Raw genomic sequence first — 17,518 nt, 5'->3', positions numbered from 1 at the left:
TTTTGTTTTTTAAATTAAACCTGGTATTTGCAAATAATTGTAGATTCCCATGCAGTTATAAGAAATAATCCAGGGAGGGGCGCCTGGCTGGCTCGGCCAGTAGAGTGGGCAACTCTTGGTCTTGGGGTCATGAGTTCAAGCCCTGCATTGGGCATGGAGCCTACGGAAAACAAGAAAAAATCCAGAAAGATCCAATGCATCCCGTATCGTTTCCCCCAGTGGTAACATCTCGCAAAACTGTAGTACAATAGCAATAGCAAGACTGTCATGATGTTGATGCAATCTGTCAGGTTTCTACAAATGTCCCCACTTTTGCCAGTAGTCCTTTATGTATGTTTTGTGCAATCGTACCCCGTGTGTGCTCTCTGCACCACCACCACAAAACGGTCCCCAGCACCGCAGGCATCCCCCGGGCTACCCTCTGATAACCAGGCCCGCCTCCTCTTGCTGTCATCTTCCCTGACCTCTCACAACTGCTAATCAGTTCTCCACTTTCATTTTATTTTTATTTTATTTTTTTTAAGATTTTATTTATTCACGCCAGAGCTAGAGAACGCGTGCGTAACTGGGGGTGGGGGAGGGGGCAGAGGGAGAGAGTCTTCAGGTAGACCCCCCACCCCCGCCGAGTGCGGAGCCTGAGGCAGACAGATCCCAGGATCTGAGATCTTGACCTGAGCTGAAGTTAAGAGTCAGACACTCAGCCGATGGAGTCACCCAGGCGCCCCTGTTCTCCATTTTTAAAAAAGTTTGTCATTTCGGGGCACCTGGCCGGCTCAGATGGTGGAGTGTGCCACTCTTGATCTCAGGGTTGTAAATTTGAACCCCATGTTGGGTGCAGAGATTACTTAAAAATAAAATCTTAAAAGGGGCACCTGGGTGGCTCAGCCGATTAAGCGTCTCTTGACTTCGGCTCAGGTCATGATCTCAGGGTGGTGAGATTGAGCTCCAGTCGGGCTCTGTGATGAGTGCGGAGCCCGCTTGGGATTCTCTCTCTCCCTCTCTCTCTGCCCCTCCACCCCCATCCCCAGCCCCCACTCGCACACGCGCTCTCTCTCTCTATTTGTGTATCTCTTAAAAAAAATACAAAATAAAATAAAATCTTAAAATAATTTTATCATGTCAAGACTGTCAGGGAAATGGAACTCTTTGGTTTTTTCATTCAGCTTAATTCCCTTGGGATTCATCCAAGTAGTTGCGTGTATCAATAGTTCATTTCCTTTTATTGCTGAGTCATGTCCCACGGCATATATGCACCACAGTTTAATGAGTCACTCACTGAAGACATCTAGACTGTTCCCAGTTTTTGGCTACTATGAATAAAGCCCCTGTGAACATTTGTGTGCGGGCTTTTGTGTGGACATAAGTCTTCATTTCTCTGGGATAAAAGCCCAAGAATGCAACTGCAGGGTCATATGGTTGCGCTCTGGGTTCATTTATTTATTTGAATAAATATTTATTTGCTGGGCGTCTACTTCATGCCAAGCAGCACCCTAAGTCCTGGGATCCAGCAGTGAATGAGAGAAGTCACTGCCCTCACTGACTGAAACAGCCGGGAGAAGACAGGTTGTGAATAACAATACTGATAAGTAAGACCATGACTGAGCACCATGAATGCTGAAGGGAAAATAAAAAACAAAGAGCAAATGAGGTTAGGAGCAACTGATTTAGATTGGGAGGTAGAGAAGAGAAGCCTGAGGAAGGGGCATTTGAGCTGAGATGTGAATGAGGAGGAGCTAGTAGTCATGCAGCTCTCTGGGGAAAGAACCTTCTAGGTGAAAGCCACAGCAGGTACAAAGGCCCTGAGGCAGGACCAAGTATGGCTTACTTCGATGGAGCAGCCCATGAGGGAGGATCGCCCGACGGCCTTCCTAAGCATCCTCAGCAGGTTCTGAGGGGGCTTCTGGAGTTGGAGGCTATAGGTCACGCCCCCCGTGAAGTCCTCAAAGCCCTCCACGGTGTTGCCCCCCGACAGTGCTTCATAGGACCCATTCAGCCTGTGGGCACAGAGAGGGCACTTTTGCGCCCTGGGATAGACAGTTCAGCTTGGACATGGGAGGGCGTGGGGAGGGAAGGAAGGGATGCCCTGACCTCCCTCTGCCTTTTCCCCTGATTCCAGCTGCCCCCCTAGCTGTCAGGGCAGGCTTGGAGGCAAGCCCAGCTTGGGGCACTCACTTGGCATATGCCTTCTCCAGCAGGGCACTCCAGAACTCAGTGCGCTCAGCGGAATGCACGAACACCAGCTTGCCGTTCTTGGTGGGCAGCCGGTCGTCCACCACCACGTCCACCCACTGCCCAAACTGCCAAATCTGTGGGCGGCAAGGTGGACCTCAGTGGGGCTTAGGGCATCTGTGTGGCGCAGGCCTTCCTCCAAGCACATGCGTGCACACATGCGCCACACCCCCTCCCACGAGCACACCTACCCACCCCTGCATGCGCACACACACTCCTTGTGTAAGAGCTGTGTTATGCGAGCACCTCCTGGTGGCCAGGATCAGCCACACGCCCGCGGCAGAGCGCCCACTCCCCAGAACGGCCAAGGCGTGGGTGAGAGGCAATGAAAAGCCTGAACCTTGCCCCCAGCCTCAACTCCAGTTTCTGCGAGGGCCTCCAGAGGGACACCACCCACTTTTGACCTTGGCTGGGCTTTAGGATTTCTGAGGTTTTATTATTTTTTTTAAATTTTATTTATTTATTTGAGACAGAGAGAATGAGAGACAGAGAGCATGAGAGGGAGGAGGGTCAGAGGGAGAAGCAGACTCCCTGCCGAGCAGGGAGCCCCATGCGGGACTCGATCCCGGGACTCCAGGATCATGACCTGAGCCGAAGGCAGTCGCTTAACCAACTGAACCACCCAGGCGCCCGGATTTCTGAGGTTTTAAAAAACTCTTGTGATTCTAAGAAATAGTTTTGTGATGTGGGGAATTTGTCCATGGCACTAAACTTAAAGAGCAGATTACAAAAATTATGTGACCCTGACTGACTGTTGACTCCTAATGTCATATACACACATAAACACACACACACACACACATGCACACATTTCTACCAAGAGAAAGAGACAGAGAGACAGAGAGGGAGAGAGAGAGAGACAGAAGCAGGAGGAGAGCCGCGAACTGATAACGATGATTTTCTTTTGGGGCTTTAAAAAATTAGCTTACATGATTTCTTTAGTGAGCAGATATTTCTCTGATAATTAGACAAAAGCCCACCCTAATAAAAGTCATTTTTCAAAAAGAAAAGAAAAAAGGTAACTTCAAAGCACATATAATTCTTCTTCTTTCTCCCTCCCCTCTTTCCCTCTGTCTCTGTCTCTGTCTCTCTCACACACACATACACACACACACCACAAAACAACTCCGGCTTCCAAATCAGCCTTCACCTGAAAATGGAAAATGCCAGCGTAGTTCTTCCTGAAGCTCTGCCCCCTGGGTACCACACGGTACAGCAGTTTGGGGCACGTGGTAAGGGAGCCGATGGCAGCCAGCAGCCAGCAGTCCCCTGGAAAGACAGGAAGGGGGTTGCCTCTCCCTCCCATTTTGTGAGCCTGGGTCCCAGAATCCAAGCCCTAAAGGAGCAGGAACGGGCTCTGTGGCCCCTCCCCCACAGAGCTGCGCCTCCTCTGCCGTCCCACTAAGGATTGTTCAGGAAGGAGTCTAGTAGGGAGAAACAGGGCTGAAGGAACAGACTCTGGGGGTGAGCCTCTTTACCTTTTCTATTAGGTAAGAGATTCACAAATTAGAGCCAGATGCTTCGGTTTTTGGATTTGGGGAGGAAGTATTTGGCCTTCGTCTTGCTCCTTACCCTGAGATCTGCTTTGTGGAGAGAGCCGGTTTTCTCCCATCCCTTGAACAAATCCAGTCACCTCTCCCCATGCCCCCTGCCTTCTACTTCTACTCTATGATTACATCGGTGTAGCAATCAAGACATCTCTCCCTGATGCCACCCACATCATACTGGAGACCCAAAGGGTTTAGTCCGTACCCCGGCTGGGTCCCTGGGGCTAGGCATTGATGGGGCCTAGGGGCAGTATCCCTAGGCCAAGGTCATCCATCGAAATCGCTCTCCTGGGTACCTCGGACCTTGCTGGGTGGGGCCGAGCGCAGGGTGGTACCCTGAGCGTATTCCAGGCCAGGCTCAGGCTGAGGGCACCGGGAAAGCGTCTGTGATTACCAGTGGCCTCGTGGCTGCCTGGGGTACCCTTGGGGGGGAGGCAGAGGGTGGGGGGGTGGTTAAGGACACTCCAATCCTCCATTGCCAAAAGGACACCTAACCAGGAGGAAGCCAGCTCTCCTCCTGCAGCGGCAGACGTGAGGCCTGAGGTGTCCTTGGCTTCCGCCCTGCCCACAACCTGCGCTTTTCTCTGCCACAGATACGACAGAACTCAGCCCCAGAGGAAGGCCGCCCTGGTCTTACCCCTGAAGATGCAATGAAGGGTTTGGAGGAGCCCTTCCTCGGGGGCTGAGTTGGGGCTGTCACAGGAGCCCGTGGGAGAGTGGGCCGAGGGACTTAGTGCTCCTTTATTTGATACGTGAGACGGAGCAAGTTTTGGCACCTGCAGGCGCTTTTTTTTTTTTTCCCTGTTTTGTTTTTTTTTTTTTTTTCCTGCAGGTGCTTAAAAAATAGGTCCTCAAGCTCTTTGACTCTCCCCCGCTCGGGAGGCAGAGCCTAACTCCTTCCCCTTGAACGTGGGCCAGATTCCAGGCTTGCTTCAACCAAATGGAATGTGGTGGAGGGGACCGTGTGTGGAGAACTCCTGAGGCGGTAAAAGGCATGACAGTTTCCTCTTTGTTCTCTCTCTTGGGTCACCCTGTCTGGGGGACCAGCTAGCAGGTTGTGTGGACACTCAGGCGGTCCTACGGGGAAGCCTACGAAGCAGGGAATGGAGGTCTCCCGGCCCGAGAGCGTGCCATCTTGGGAGTGGATCCTGCAGCTCCTGTGAAACCCTCAGATGAACAGGGCTCCCCCTGATATCTTGATGGCAGCCTCATGAGAGACTGAGTCAGACCCCACCTGCTCTGTTCCTTACGGATTATTGACCCACAGAAACTGAGATGATAGATGTTTGTCATTGCTTTAAATCACTAAGTCTTGGGGACAATTGATTATGTGGCGATGGGTAACTGATAGACCACCCAGCTTACTTCCAGACCCAGAGCGGCCGGCGGGGCTGGAATCACACTGGTGGGGGTGGAGCAGGGAGAATATACCTGGCAGCCTCACTACCCTCTCCTCAGAAGGGGAGGGGCAGGGAAAGAGGAGAGATTGTCTGAACCTAGGGGGCCCCAGCTCCCCAGCTTCAAAAGACACCCTGGCACTCCCCCTACCTCAGCCTTCTTCCGCGATTCACGCCCTCCTTCCACACCAGCTTTCTTGCTCCCCACTCACCAAGTACGCCTTGGCAGATGTCTGTTGGACTGATCCCGTTCACAATGAAGTGAGGATTGCTTGTGATTTGCTGCAGAGAAGGAATAAGGATTTTAGGGCGCCCGGACATCCCCCTCCTAACCTCCCTCTCACCATTTCTAGGGAATGACGTCCACCTCCAAGTTCTAGGGGAAAACATGGCACCGGAAGGGGAAGGTCACCGGACCGGCTCGGCAGAGTTGTACGATGGGACAGCCAAGGTCAGTGAGGGACTTTCCCAGGGGTTCTCTGAGAGGTTTGGCGTAAGCAGGGCCAGAACTGTCCCCAGGCCTGATCCAGGGTCAGGATAGAGGGTCGGGGGACGGGAGATTTCAAAGTGACAGGGGCCTCATGACGGACAGTCCTCCCACTCCGACAAGGGATCCACGCCTCCCCTCCCAATACCCACACCAGGCCGCTGCCAGGAGATGTTCTGCACGTTTTTGGAGCTGGGGCCCAGATCCTTGAAGCCCAGGGAACTGGGTTCGGCGGGGAAAAAGGAGTCCTCGAACAGTTCTCCCCTCCTCAGACAGGCTGCTTGCAGGTCCTCATAGTTCTGGTTATTGTAGTTCTGGGCATTGTGGTGTTGGCCCACGCCCTTGGCTCTGAGGCGGTTCTGGCTTACGTGAGCCGCCATTCCTCGATCCATGAAAATGGACTCTGCTTCACAATGAAAAGACAGATAACCCAGTTAAAAAAAGTGGACACAGGATCTGGATAGATAGTTTTTCTGAAGAAGATACACAAAGACGCTCAACACCATCAGTCACCAGGCAAATGCAAACCCACCACAATGATCCACCACTAGGATGGCTATAATAAAAAAGACTGTTAATAACAAGGATCAGAGGGCGCCTGGGTGGCTCAGTTGGTTAAGCGACTGCCTTCGGCTCAGGTCATGATCCTGGAGTCCCGGGATCGAGTCCCGCATCGGGCTCCCTGCTCGGCGGGGAGTCTGCTTCTCCCTCTCCCACTCCCCGTTTATGTTCCCTCTCTCGCTGTGTCTTTCTCTGTCAAATAAATAAATAAAATCTTAAAAAAAATTAATAAAAAAAAAATAATAATAACAAGGGTCAGAGAGGATGTGGAGAAATTGGAACCTTCATCCACTGCTGGTGGGAATATAAAAGGGTGCAGCCACTTTGAAAAATAGCCTGGCCATCCCTCAAACAGTTAAACATAGAATCATTACCATTTGATCCAGCAATTCCACCTCTAGGTATATACCCAAGAGAAAGGAGAACGTATGTCCCTATAAAAAACTTGTACACAAATGTTCGTGGCATTAGTCACAATAGCCAAAAAGTGGGAAGAAACGCCAAGTTCCATCAGCTGATAAAAGAACCAGTAAGACGAGAAACATACATACAATGGAATATCATTCATACTGGAATATCATTCATACAAGAATATCATTCAAAAAGAAATGAAGTGTTGGGCGCCTGGGTGGCTCAGTTGGTTAAGCGACTGCCTTCGGCTCAGGTCATGATCCTGGAGTCCCGGAATCGAGTCCCGCATCGGGCTCCCTGCTCGGCGGGGAGTCTGCTTCTCCCTCTGACCCTCCTCCCTCTCATTCTCTCTCTCTCAAATAAATAAATAAAATCTTAAAAAAAAAAAAGAAATAAAGTGTTGGGGGTACCTGGGTGGCTCAGTCCGTTAAGCATCTGACTCTTGATTTTGGCTCAGGTCATGGTCTCGGGTCATGAGGGCTCTGCACTGAGCGTGGAGCCTGCTTGAGATTCTCTCTCTCCCTCTCCCTCTGCCCCTCCCCCACTTGTGCATGCTCGTGAACGTGTATGTGTGTGCACGCGCGCGTGTTCGCTCTCTCTCTCTCAAAAAAAAAAAAAGAAATGAAGTACTGACCCATGCTACAACATGGATGAGCCTCAGAAACATGATGCTAAGTGAAAGAAGGCAGTCACAAAGAACCACAGACTGCATGATTCTATTTATATAAAATGCCCCAAATAGGCCAATCTACATAGAGACAGAGAGTAGTAGAAGGGTGTGGTCTGAGTTAAACAGAGCCCAGTTGGTGCCGCGGTGTGGGAGGAATCAGAGTGGGGAAAAGAAGGGGCAGCTACAGGGAGGGGCAGGAGGGGTCTAGGCTGTCTAGAGGTTGAGACCCAGGCTGAGCCCACAGAGGGCTGAGTTCCACCAAGGCGAGAGCAGGGGGTCTCAGTGATTCGTCCTCCCTCGAGTTGGCAGACAAGGAGAAGGGTTACAGTAGCAAAGCTAACAGCACTGAGTGCCTGCTCTGCGCCAGGCACACCAGCCTCCAGAAAGATCCATGCAATATTCTCAATTACCCGAAGAGGAAGCAGAGGTCCCAAGGTCAAGGAGCATGCCCAAGGTCACAGGTGAGGGGTGGGCATGGGACGGAGTCTGACTGCAGACCCCAGACAAGGCCCGTGACCTTACCCTGACAGTCCCCCTAGAGGGAGGTGCCTCTCCGCAGCGGGAAGTCCTGTGGAATAGCACCATCTCCCCATCTTCATCAACTAAGGGGATTATGGGCCATTTGTGGCGAAACGTCTCTGATGCCCCTTGACTCTTCCCACTACCCCAGCCAAGCACACCCATTCTCCTGTCCCACAGCGGTGTCTCCTTGGGACTTCCCTAGGCCCAGGAATGCCCCTATGGTCTCCCCTTGTCAGCCTGACAAACCCAAACCAGGCTGCCACCGAGAGGCCCAGCACCTTCCAGCACAGGGAGCCTTTTCTCAGCCACACTGGACCACTCCTGCCTCGGTGCCTCCAACTGGAATCATTCCTGCTCCCACACACACACCTTGTCCGCTGGGGAAAGTCCTGCTCAGACTTCTAGGCCCTGCTCAATGCCACCTCCTTGGGGAAACCCTCCCCTAATGTGCCCAGGCAGGGTTTGGGGCAGCCCCCACCCCCAGCACTTTCCTTTGTTGGGACACCCATCGCTGCCTGCCGGTTCTGAGTTGGCTTGTCTGTGAGCTCTCAAGGGTGGAGGTGGGGGCTTCTCTGACCACCACTGGGTTCCCTCTGTCTCACATAGCACCTGGCCCCAGCAGGGGCTCAGAAATGCTTTCAGGGGGGCGCCTGGGTGGCTCAGATGGTTAGGCGTCTGCCTTCGGCTCAGGTCATGATCTCAGGGTCCTGGGATCGAGTCCCGCATCGGGCTCCCTGCTCCTTGGGAGCCTGCTTCTCCCTCTGCCTTTCTCTCTCGCTCTGTCTCTCATGAATAAAAAAAAAAAATCTAAAAAAAAAAAAAAAAAAAAAGAAATGCTTTCAGGGGATGAATGAATGAATGAATGAATGAATGAATGAATGAATGAAAGAATGAATGCCTTGCATTGCACTGTAGGGATTTTTCATCTACGTTTGCAAATCTATGTTTTCTGTCTCCTGCCCTGCCCCCCAGCTCCCTGTCCCACTCTCGTCCCTGACAGACTATCCGTCAGGGGCCAGACGTATATTTATTATTATTTTTTTATTTGTCTCCCTCACTAGAATGAAAGCCTATGAGGGCAGGAATTTTTGTCTGTTTTGTTTGTTGCTGCATTGAGCACATAGTAGGTGCTTAATAGATGCTTTGAATGATGTGCCCCAGTGCTCCTAGAAGGGTGGAGGGTCATGCATGTTAGTTTCTCCCTGTGAAGGGATAGATGGGCATGTGGCTCATCCCTGGGACCCTCCATTCCATTAGGGAGAGTTCTCCCCAGATGCCTGGTAAATGGTGCACCCTACAGACTCCAATCCAGCACTGCCCATCGGCCATGCCTGGGCTGGGGACCAAAAAGAGCTCACCTCAGCCCAGGGAAACCAGAGCATTGGTGCAGGCCATGAGCAAAGGCCCTGGCCACCGCATAAAGGCTTCTCTGGAGTAACCTTGGGGTCCCTGGGGCCTGGAGGCCTGGGGGTCTGCTGGCCCCCACTGAGAAAAGTTCACTGGCCGTAAGGATTAGGGTGAGTTTGCTGGACAGACTCGGGAGATCCTGTCCTTGGCTTCTTCCACGGAGCCTACGGTTTGTGATGAGAAGATATCAGGAATCTCCCCCAGTTGTAAAAGGGACTAGCACTTACAAAGCAGTTATAAAAATACTAGTTAACGGTGTTTGAGGACCCGGCGCAAAGCTTGGCGTGGTTCTAAATGCTTTCCATGCATTAGCTCCGGGGAGCCTCACGCCAACAACCCTGATGGCTAGCTTTATTATTGTTCTGTCTCCCTGCTACAGACGGAAGAACCAAGGCCCAGAGAGGTTGAGCTTCTTCAAGGCTGCACACCTGGTGGGGAGCAGTCAGGCAGGGGCGGGCTGGTCCGAACTCCTACCCATCACTCGTGGCCTCACGAGGAGGGAGCCGCGGTGCAGGGGCAGAGTCTGGACAAGGTGTTGGAAGAGGGGTCAAGAAGGCAGCTGATTTCTCTTTAGCAGAGGGGCTGGGCTGCACTGAACCAGAGTGGGTAGCTGTGTGACCACAGGCAAGTTGCTTTATGTCTCTGAGCCTTGATTTCCTATTCTGCATAAAGAGGCTGCTATATCCTACCTTGAAGGGTGTTTCCGGATGAAATGATGCAATGTACATGAATTGGCATTCAGTAGGTGCTCAGAAGATGATGGTGGCCTTTCCCCTACTGACCTGGCTGAGTGGTATTTCTTGAGTTCCTACTGGGATCATAGAGCAGCCCTCCTCCCTCCTAGGACTCAATGATCCTAAGGATGCAGGAGCATGTTGGGATCTCGGTGTGTCTGTCTGTCTCGGTGTGAGCTCCTTAGAGCAAACCGTAACTCATCTCAGCCACCTTCATGGAACATTCAGTCTGTGCTGGGCATCGAGGAGTCAGAAGTGAGCACTCGCCTGCAGGGAGCTCTGAGAGGACCCTCTCAGACTATCCCTCTTCAGCTTCACGGGCCATAGAGGCAGGGAGGAGGGGCCGGGGAGAGAGGCTACCCAGATCAGGTGGGATAATTGGGAGGTTCTTGCGGGGGGGGGGGGGAGTGACTGCCCCCTTCTTCCTGAGGGGCCCCTGAGGGTGGGTGCACCAGAACTTCCTGGTTCTGGAAGGATCAGGGTTGGGGGCAGGGAAGAGGGTGTGTGCAGTGGGAATCTGGGCATTCTTCCCCCTTCCTCTCCCTTGGCCCCCACCCTCTCTCTTCCCACCCAGGCCCTCTGGCTTTCTCTTAGAAATAGTAGAGGAACTCCTTTTCACTCCCTCAGGCCAGGGGAAAATGAATAAAGGGGCGTGTTGTGGCAGCAGGCGAGTAAGTGGCTTATTTCTTTGCTCAAAGAGCAAGGGAAAGACTTGGAGGGAGGCCTGTGGGGGACGAACCTTGGAACCCCCTTCAGGTGAAGAGGGTCCAGAGAGGCAGGCTGCAGAACATCCCGAGGAGGGATGAGAATCAGAACTGGTCTTGTTTCGGGCGCCTGGGTGGCTCAGTTGGTTAAGCGACTGCCTTCGGCTCAGGTCATGATCCTGGAGTCCCGGGATCGAGTCCCGCATCGGGCTCCCTGCTCGGCGGGGAGTCTGCTTCTCCCTCTGACCCTCCTCCCTCTCCTGCTCTCTCTCACTCACTCTCTCCAATAAATAAATAAAATCTTTAAAAAAAAAAAAAAAAAAAGAACTGGTCTTGTTTCATCACCTGGTCCTCACCCCTGGTCCTGGGCACCAGCAGGGCAGGGATGACTGTCCCACGTGACCTATGCCTATCCCAGGGCCCACCCGGAGGCATTAGGGCTAGAGGTCTTCCACCTGGGAGATCCCCCCTCCAGGGGACACTCGGCAATGTCGGCAAGGTCTAGAGATCTCTTTGGTTGGCATAACTGGGGAGCAGGGGGTGCTCCTGGTATCCGGTGGGTAGAGGCTGGAGAGGCCACTAAACATCCTACAGTGCTCAGGACAGCCCCATGACAAAGAGTTATCCAGTCCCAAATGTCAAGTGTCCGGGTTGAGAGACCTGGGTTAAGTGAGGGGCCCAAGGGCACCCACGCAGTGAGGCGAACCACTCTGCCCTTCCACCACGGGGTCGCCTTCAGAGTCCTCTGACTTGGCTGCCTCCGGGAGTGACTGTGCCGGTCTGTCCTCGGGGTCTGGGAGGACCAGAGGAGGGGCTGGGGTCCAGGAAAACTGGAGAACCTCAGAGGGCAGACCAAGGCTGGGAAGTTAAATCTCAGCTTCCTCATCCCTCTGGAGTGCTGGGTCTGAGCGCATTACTCAGTTGGCTGGCCGGGACATGCACGCGCGCACACACACACACACACACACGCTCCACCACAGTCATCACCAAAAATGTCTCCAGAGAGGGTGACAGATCCGGGCCCTGTCAGGTGGGCTAGGGGCGTGGGCAAGCTGAGACAGACAGACAAGGCTGGCTGTGGGAAGGACAGACAGGTGGCCACGAGTGGCTAGGAAGCTCTCTGTCCCAGGTGTGTATCCTGTCTCCCCTGCAGGCGGGGAGTCGTCGCGGAGGGCGGTGCAACCTCCCCACCAGACGGAGGCCTGCAGATCTGGGGACAGCTGAGTTTCCAAAGCTGGCAGGAAACAAAGACGTGGTCTAGACTCCTCAGGGGACTTCTGAAGAGTGAGGACTGGGTTAGGTCTTCTCTTAGGGCGAGGCCTACGCTTCCAGGGCCCAGGCAGATGGTGCGGGCCCGAGAAGCCAGGATCTGGGGTGCCCTTTATAGCGGGAGGGATAGGGCTGAGCCCTTCTGCTGGTGGGACTGGCTGCCCCCCACCACTTAGCCCCCACCCCACAGAACAGGTCAACTCTGCTGAGCGCCCCTCTCCCCGGTGCTGTCTCCCTCAGGCCCTGAGGTCAGGTCCCTAGGCCTGCCTCCAGAGTCCTGTTCCTGTGGTTCTCTTAGGGTCTGGTCTTTTTTGGACCAAGAGGCCCACTTTTCTGGGCTGGGGAGACGTTCTCTCCGTTCCCTGAGTTTTATTTCTCTAATGGCTGCTGGGGCTTCCCTCACACAAGCCTTCCTCCCAGGCAGCTGTGAGAGCGGGGTGACTGGTCCCTCTCCTCTCCCCGACTCCCCTACTGTCAGTGGAGGCAGGAGGAAGGGCTCCTGGGGGTCTGGCCATCAGTGGACCGTGTCAGGAAGGGAGCATCCAGTCTGATGGAGGGGTCACCCTCCAGGGGGCTCAGGCGCTTCCCTGCGGGGAGGCCCTAGTCTGCGGAGGTGCAGGAGGGGTACAAGGCCCATCAGCGCCTACCTGGGGAGTACAGCATGTTGGTGGCTAGCGTGGTGCTTGACAGTTGAAGGTTCTGGGGGGAGGGGGAGGAGAGCCCCCACCCCCACCCCCACCCAGAACTCTCCAGTTGCAGTGGGAGACCTGGGGCAGTGGCACATTTTAATAGCTGCCTTCCTCTTCTGTCTTCCTACGCACTGCCCACCCCCCACCCTCCCCCCGCCAGGCTGGCACGGTCAGTAACCTAGCCCCTTTTGATCTGTCTGGTCCCCACCCACCAGCCCAAGGGCCATCTCCCTGCGGGGACGGGAGTCCCAGCACCCCTACCTGGGGACACCTCTACCAGGCTGGCTGTCCTCATTGTACTGTCTGATCAGGACAAGTCTGAGGCCCCCTCCTTAAGCCCGAGGCTTCTAGGAAAGGATTGTCCCTGACACCCCGGCTTGACCCTTTTATCCTGAAAGCCTTTCCTTTTCAAAAGGCACCTTCCCACTGACATGGCATGGTGTCTTCACATGCCCTTCTCTGTGTCTTTCCTCATACAGACACCAGTTGTATTGGATTAGGGACCCACCCTATTCTAGCATGACTTCCTCTTAACTATTTACTTCGGCCGTGACCGCATTTCCAAATAAGGTCACATGCTGAGATACTGGGGTTTAGGATTTCAACATATCTTTGGAGTGGGGGGACACAGTTCAACCCCTAACACTCTCCTTGTCATGGTTAGGCCACTGGCTTGGCTGTCATGTCTCTCCAGGGGAAAGCATGAACTCTTTGACCTGAGAAACCCGCCCTATAGTTTAGTGTATGGCCGTTGAGGACGGGGACTGTCGAGGTCATCCCGGTGACCTTCTGCCCAGCCTGGCGGAGCGTTGGCCACAGAGCAGATGCTCAGGTCACTGAATGGAATCACAGAGTCTTGTCCCAAGCCGACTTTGGACAAGTTCTCCCCACCCCCCTCTCTGAGTCTCAACTTCCTCATCTGTAAGAACATTAATTACAGTTAATTAAGTTCTTATTATGTGCCAAGCACTGGGCTAAGAACCTTCCGCTTGTTTAATCCTTAAAACAGCTCAAGGACATGGTATCGTTATCCTCGTGTTATAGAGGAGAAAGGTGAGGGCCAGTGGTGATATGGTATGAAATATATCCTTGGTCTCTGCTCCTGGTTCCTGAAACAGAGCTCCTAAACCCTTGGAATCTTGTGAGTGATAACCGCGTCTTTTTTTTTTTTTTTTTTTAAAGATTTTATTATTTATTTGACAGAGAGAGACACAGCGAGAGAGGGAACACAAGCAGGGGCAGTGGGAGAGGGAGAAGCAAACTCTCTGCTGAACAGGGAGCCCGATGTGGGGCTCGATCCCAGGACCCTGGGATCATGACCTGAGCCGAAGGCAGACGCTGAACGGACTGAGCCACCCAGGCGCCCAATAACTGCGTCTTTTGTTCTAATGAGGTCATTCCTGGAGGACTTCGGGATAGCCTCAGGATGGGGGCTGGTGGCCAGGAAGACCAAGCCATGCTTAAAAGCCTAGAACTTTTAGCCCCACTCCTCATTCTCCAGGGAGGGGAGAGGGGCTGGAGATTGAGTTAATAAGCAATCATGCCTCTATGAGGAAGCCTCCATAAACATCCTTAAATATGGGGTCTGGGTTGAGAGCTTCTGAGTTGGTGAACACATTTACCTGCTGGGAGGGTGGTGCGCCCCAACTTCACAGGGACGGAAGCGCCAAAGCTTGGGACCCTTCTGATCTCACCCTATGTCCTTCCTCATCTGGCTATTCATCGGTATCCTTTAACATATCCTTTTCCAAGAAACTGATAGATGTGTTTCCCTGAGTTCTGTGAGCTGTCATAGCACATTGCAAAACCTGACGGGGGGTCGTGAGAGCCCTGATCTAGAGCCAGTCAGCCAGAAACACAGGTGACAGCCTGCGACTCGTGATGGGTGTCCGCAGCGGGGGCAGTCTTGTGGGACGGAGCCCTTGTGAGATCTGATGCTGACTCCAGGTAGCCAGTGTCAGAACTGACTGGAATCGTAGCACACCCAGCTGGTGCCTGGAGAGCTGGAGAACTGGTTGGTGTGGGAAAAGTCCCCTTTCCCTCATTTGGTGTCCGACTCTTTGTGTGTGAGGACAACAGTTTTCCTGTTCAGGAGGTACGATGCAACTTGCCCAACGTCTCCCAGCTGGTAGGTGGCAGAGCTGGGATTTGAACCTAAATCCTCAGCTCTTGTCCATTATCTTCTGTTGGCCCCAGCTATAAAGGGAGGAAGAGAAATGGACTTTGGGGTTCCCTGTGGCCTCCCTCCTCCTTCCACGATTCCACCGTTACACCTCGAGATCCTTCCCAGCACTCAGTGTGGAGCTGGACACTCAATCCTGGTCCAGGAAGTGGGCGTCAAATGCACGTACTGAAACTCCCCCTTTCTGACCTAGGTTCCGCCTGTGCCAGCTAGTCCTTACCTGGGCCCCCACCCCTCCCTGTCTGTTCACTGCCCCTTAAGCCAGGTCCCCAGCCTTACTTGGCCTTCTGGACTTTTCCATCTGACCTGACGAAGGATCACTTCACTGCCCACCCCCTATTCCCAGCCTCAGAGCAGGTGATGGGAGTGTTTCTGGTTTAATCCAATGAACCTGGGGAAGGCGTTTGGTACCATGCTGGCCATTTTGGCCTTAATCATTGTGGGGTCTTGTCATTCCTCCTCTTTGGATGTCAACTTTCTTGGTTGAACACTCAAAAGTTTTTTTTTTTTTTTAAGGTTTTATTTATTTGACACGTACAGAGAGAGAAAGAGAGAGCACAAGCAGGGGGAGGGGCAGGCAGAGGGAGAGGGAGAAGCAGACTCCCTGCCGAGCAAGGAGCCCGATGCAGGACTTGATCCCAGGACCCTGGGATCATGACCCGAGCCAAAGGCAGACGCTTAACCGACTGAGCCACCCAGATGCCCCTGAACAGTCAAAAGTTTGAATGGGTTTCATGGAAGGATCAAGGGCCAGACTGCTGTTTGCAGCTTCGGGGCCTGCTGTGTGTGTTCCCTGCTCCAAATTCACAGCCGGTTTCTGCCCACCCACCGGCTGGCACTCTGTTCCCCAGCCCTGAGACCTTGGGGACTCCGCCTGGAGGGCCACATCTCACAAGACTGTGGGTCTGTCGTGGGGCACCTGGGTGGCTCAGATGGTTAAGCATCTGCCTCCAGCTCCTGGGATTGAGCCCCACTTCATCAGGGCTCCTGGCTCAGTGGGGAGTCTGCTTCTCTCTCTCCCTCTGTCCCACCCCCTGCGCTCTCTCTCTCTCTCTGTCTCAAATGAATAAATAAAATCTTAAAAAAAAAAAAAAAAGACTCTGGATCTGTCGTACACGTGAAGGCTGACGCCTGGACCAAGCTGCCCACGGCTGGCCACAAGGGAACATGGGCCTTCCAAGCCACGTGCGTCAGGCAGGGGGCATCTCTCCGCAGCCTGGGGGGTGGGCGAACCCCACACACCGTGTGCCTCCTGTCCCTTGCCAGTGTCTGGGCGATCTTCGACAGGCTTTGTGCTGTGTTTGCTGTCCCTGCTCTTGGTCATTTCTGGTTGCCTGTCTGCCAGCCTTCGCGATACCTGTTTTTTCTCTTTGCCCTCCTGCACGCTCGCCCCCCCCACCCCCGGGTCTCTCCTCTTTTCTCCTCTGGGAGTTCCTTGACTCACTTTCTTCTCTGGGTCCTGCTGATGGGTGGTGGGTCATGGGTGGGCAGGATGCTTCAGGGCCTTTCGGGCCACCTGGTCTTACTCCTTGGTTTTATTGATGAGCAGATATGTGCAGAGGGGAGAGGTGGCCTTCCCTGGGTTGCACAGTGCATTAGTGACAGAGCCAGGACTGGAGTTCCTGGCTCTCAGGAGACCCATTGTACATGCAGGACACACTGCATGTGGCCACGTGGCTGGGAGGGCCTCTGGAGGGTGGGCTAGAGTGGCCACAGGAAATCTCTTACAGAAGGTGGATTACGGTTGGGTCTGGGGATGGGTAAGATTTGGCTGGCAGGAGACTTGTCTGGCAGGAGGCTTTTCGGGGCCTCAGGCACCCCTGAGGGGGAAGGGACAGATGAGTGGGGAGCCTGGCTCACTGAGATACTCAGAAGGACTTTTCCAAGACTCCTTCCAGGCCGGTAACCTTAGACAAACCCCATAGGCTCCCCGAGCCTCCATAAGAAGAGGGAAACCACACCCGCTTTGTAGGTACTATTAATGATCACAGCATTAATTATAGTTGACATTTATTGGGTGTTTTCCACGGCCAGGCGCTGGGCCAAGTGGGTACTTGGCATATCTTATCTCATGTAATCCTCACAGTAGACCCATGCCTGACCCTAGAGCAAGCTCTCTAAGGAGTAAATGCCTTAAAACACATAATACAGGGACGCCTGGTTAGGCTACTGCCTTCGGCTTGGGTCATGATCCTGGAGTCCCGGGATCGAGTCCTGCATAGGGCTCCCTGCTCAGTGGGGAGTCTGCTTCTTCCTCTGACCCTACCCCCCTTCTTGTGCTCCCTTTTACTCTCTCAAATAAGTAAATAAAATCTTTTTTTTTTTTTTTTAAGATTTATTTGAGAGAGCGAGAATGAGAGAGAGAGAGAGCACATGGGAGGGGAGAGGGTTAGAGGGAGAAGCAGTCTCCTCGCCGAGCAGGGAGCCCGATGCGGGACTCGATCCAGGGACTCCAGGATCATGACCTGAGCCGAAGGCAGTCGCTTAACCAACTGAGCCACCCAGGCGCCCAGTAAATAAAATCTTTAAAATAAAAAACCCCACACATAATACAGTCACTTGACACAATTCCAGGCACGTAACAATTGCTCAAGAAGTTGTAGCAATAATGACAACAAATAATATTATTTGGTGGACTACTGTGGCCCTGTTTTCTTGCCTCTCCGCTCCAGAACCACCTGCTGAGTGTTCTAGAAGGATCTCTCCTGG

At 53.3% G+C, this 17,518-nt stretch overlaps 1 protein-coding gene across 1 annotated transcript in view; it reads right to left on the bottom strand.

Annotated features, from left to right (window-relative positions):
- Nucleotides 1–6,040, bottom strand: part of CAPN11 (calpain 11) — a 12,737-nt gene extending 6,697 nt beyond the window's left edge. The window contains exons 1-5 of the mRNA XM_034990819.1: nt 5,813–6,040; nt 5,386–5,455; nt 3,380–3,498; nt 2,173–2,306; nt 1,826–1,994 (exon numbers count right to left, since the gene is read on the bottom strand). Of these exons, the coding sequence (XP_034846710.1) occupies nt 1,826–1,994; nt 2,173–2,306; nt 3,380–3,498; nt 5,386–5,455; nt 5,813–6,040 (720 nt within the window). The remainder of the gene's footprint in view (nt 1–1,825; nt 1,995–2,172; nt 2,307–3,379; nt 3,499–5,385; nt 5,456–5,812) is intronic.
- Nucleotides 6,041–17,518: the final 11,478 nt, after the last annotated feature.

The sequence above is a fragment of the Mirounga leonina genome, unplaced genomic scaffold (genome assembly GCF_011800145.1).
Source record: "Mirounga leonina isolate KUSES-001 unplaced genomic scaffold, KU_Mleo_1.0 Mir_53, whole genome shotgun sequence".
NCBI classification, from domain to species: Eukaryota; Metazoa; Chordata; class Mammalia; order Carnivora; family Phocidae; genus Mirounga; species Mirounga leonina.
The sequence above is the reverse complement of the archived record's forward strand: the minus strand, read 5'-3'. Positions and strand labels throughout refer to the sequence as shown.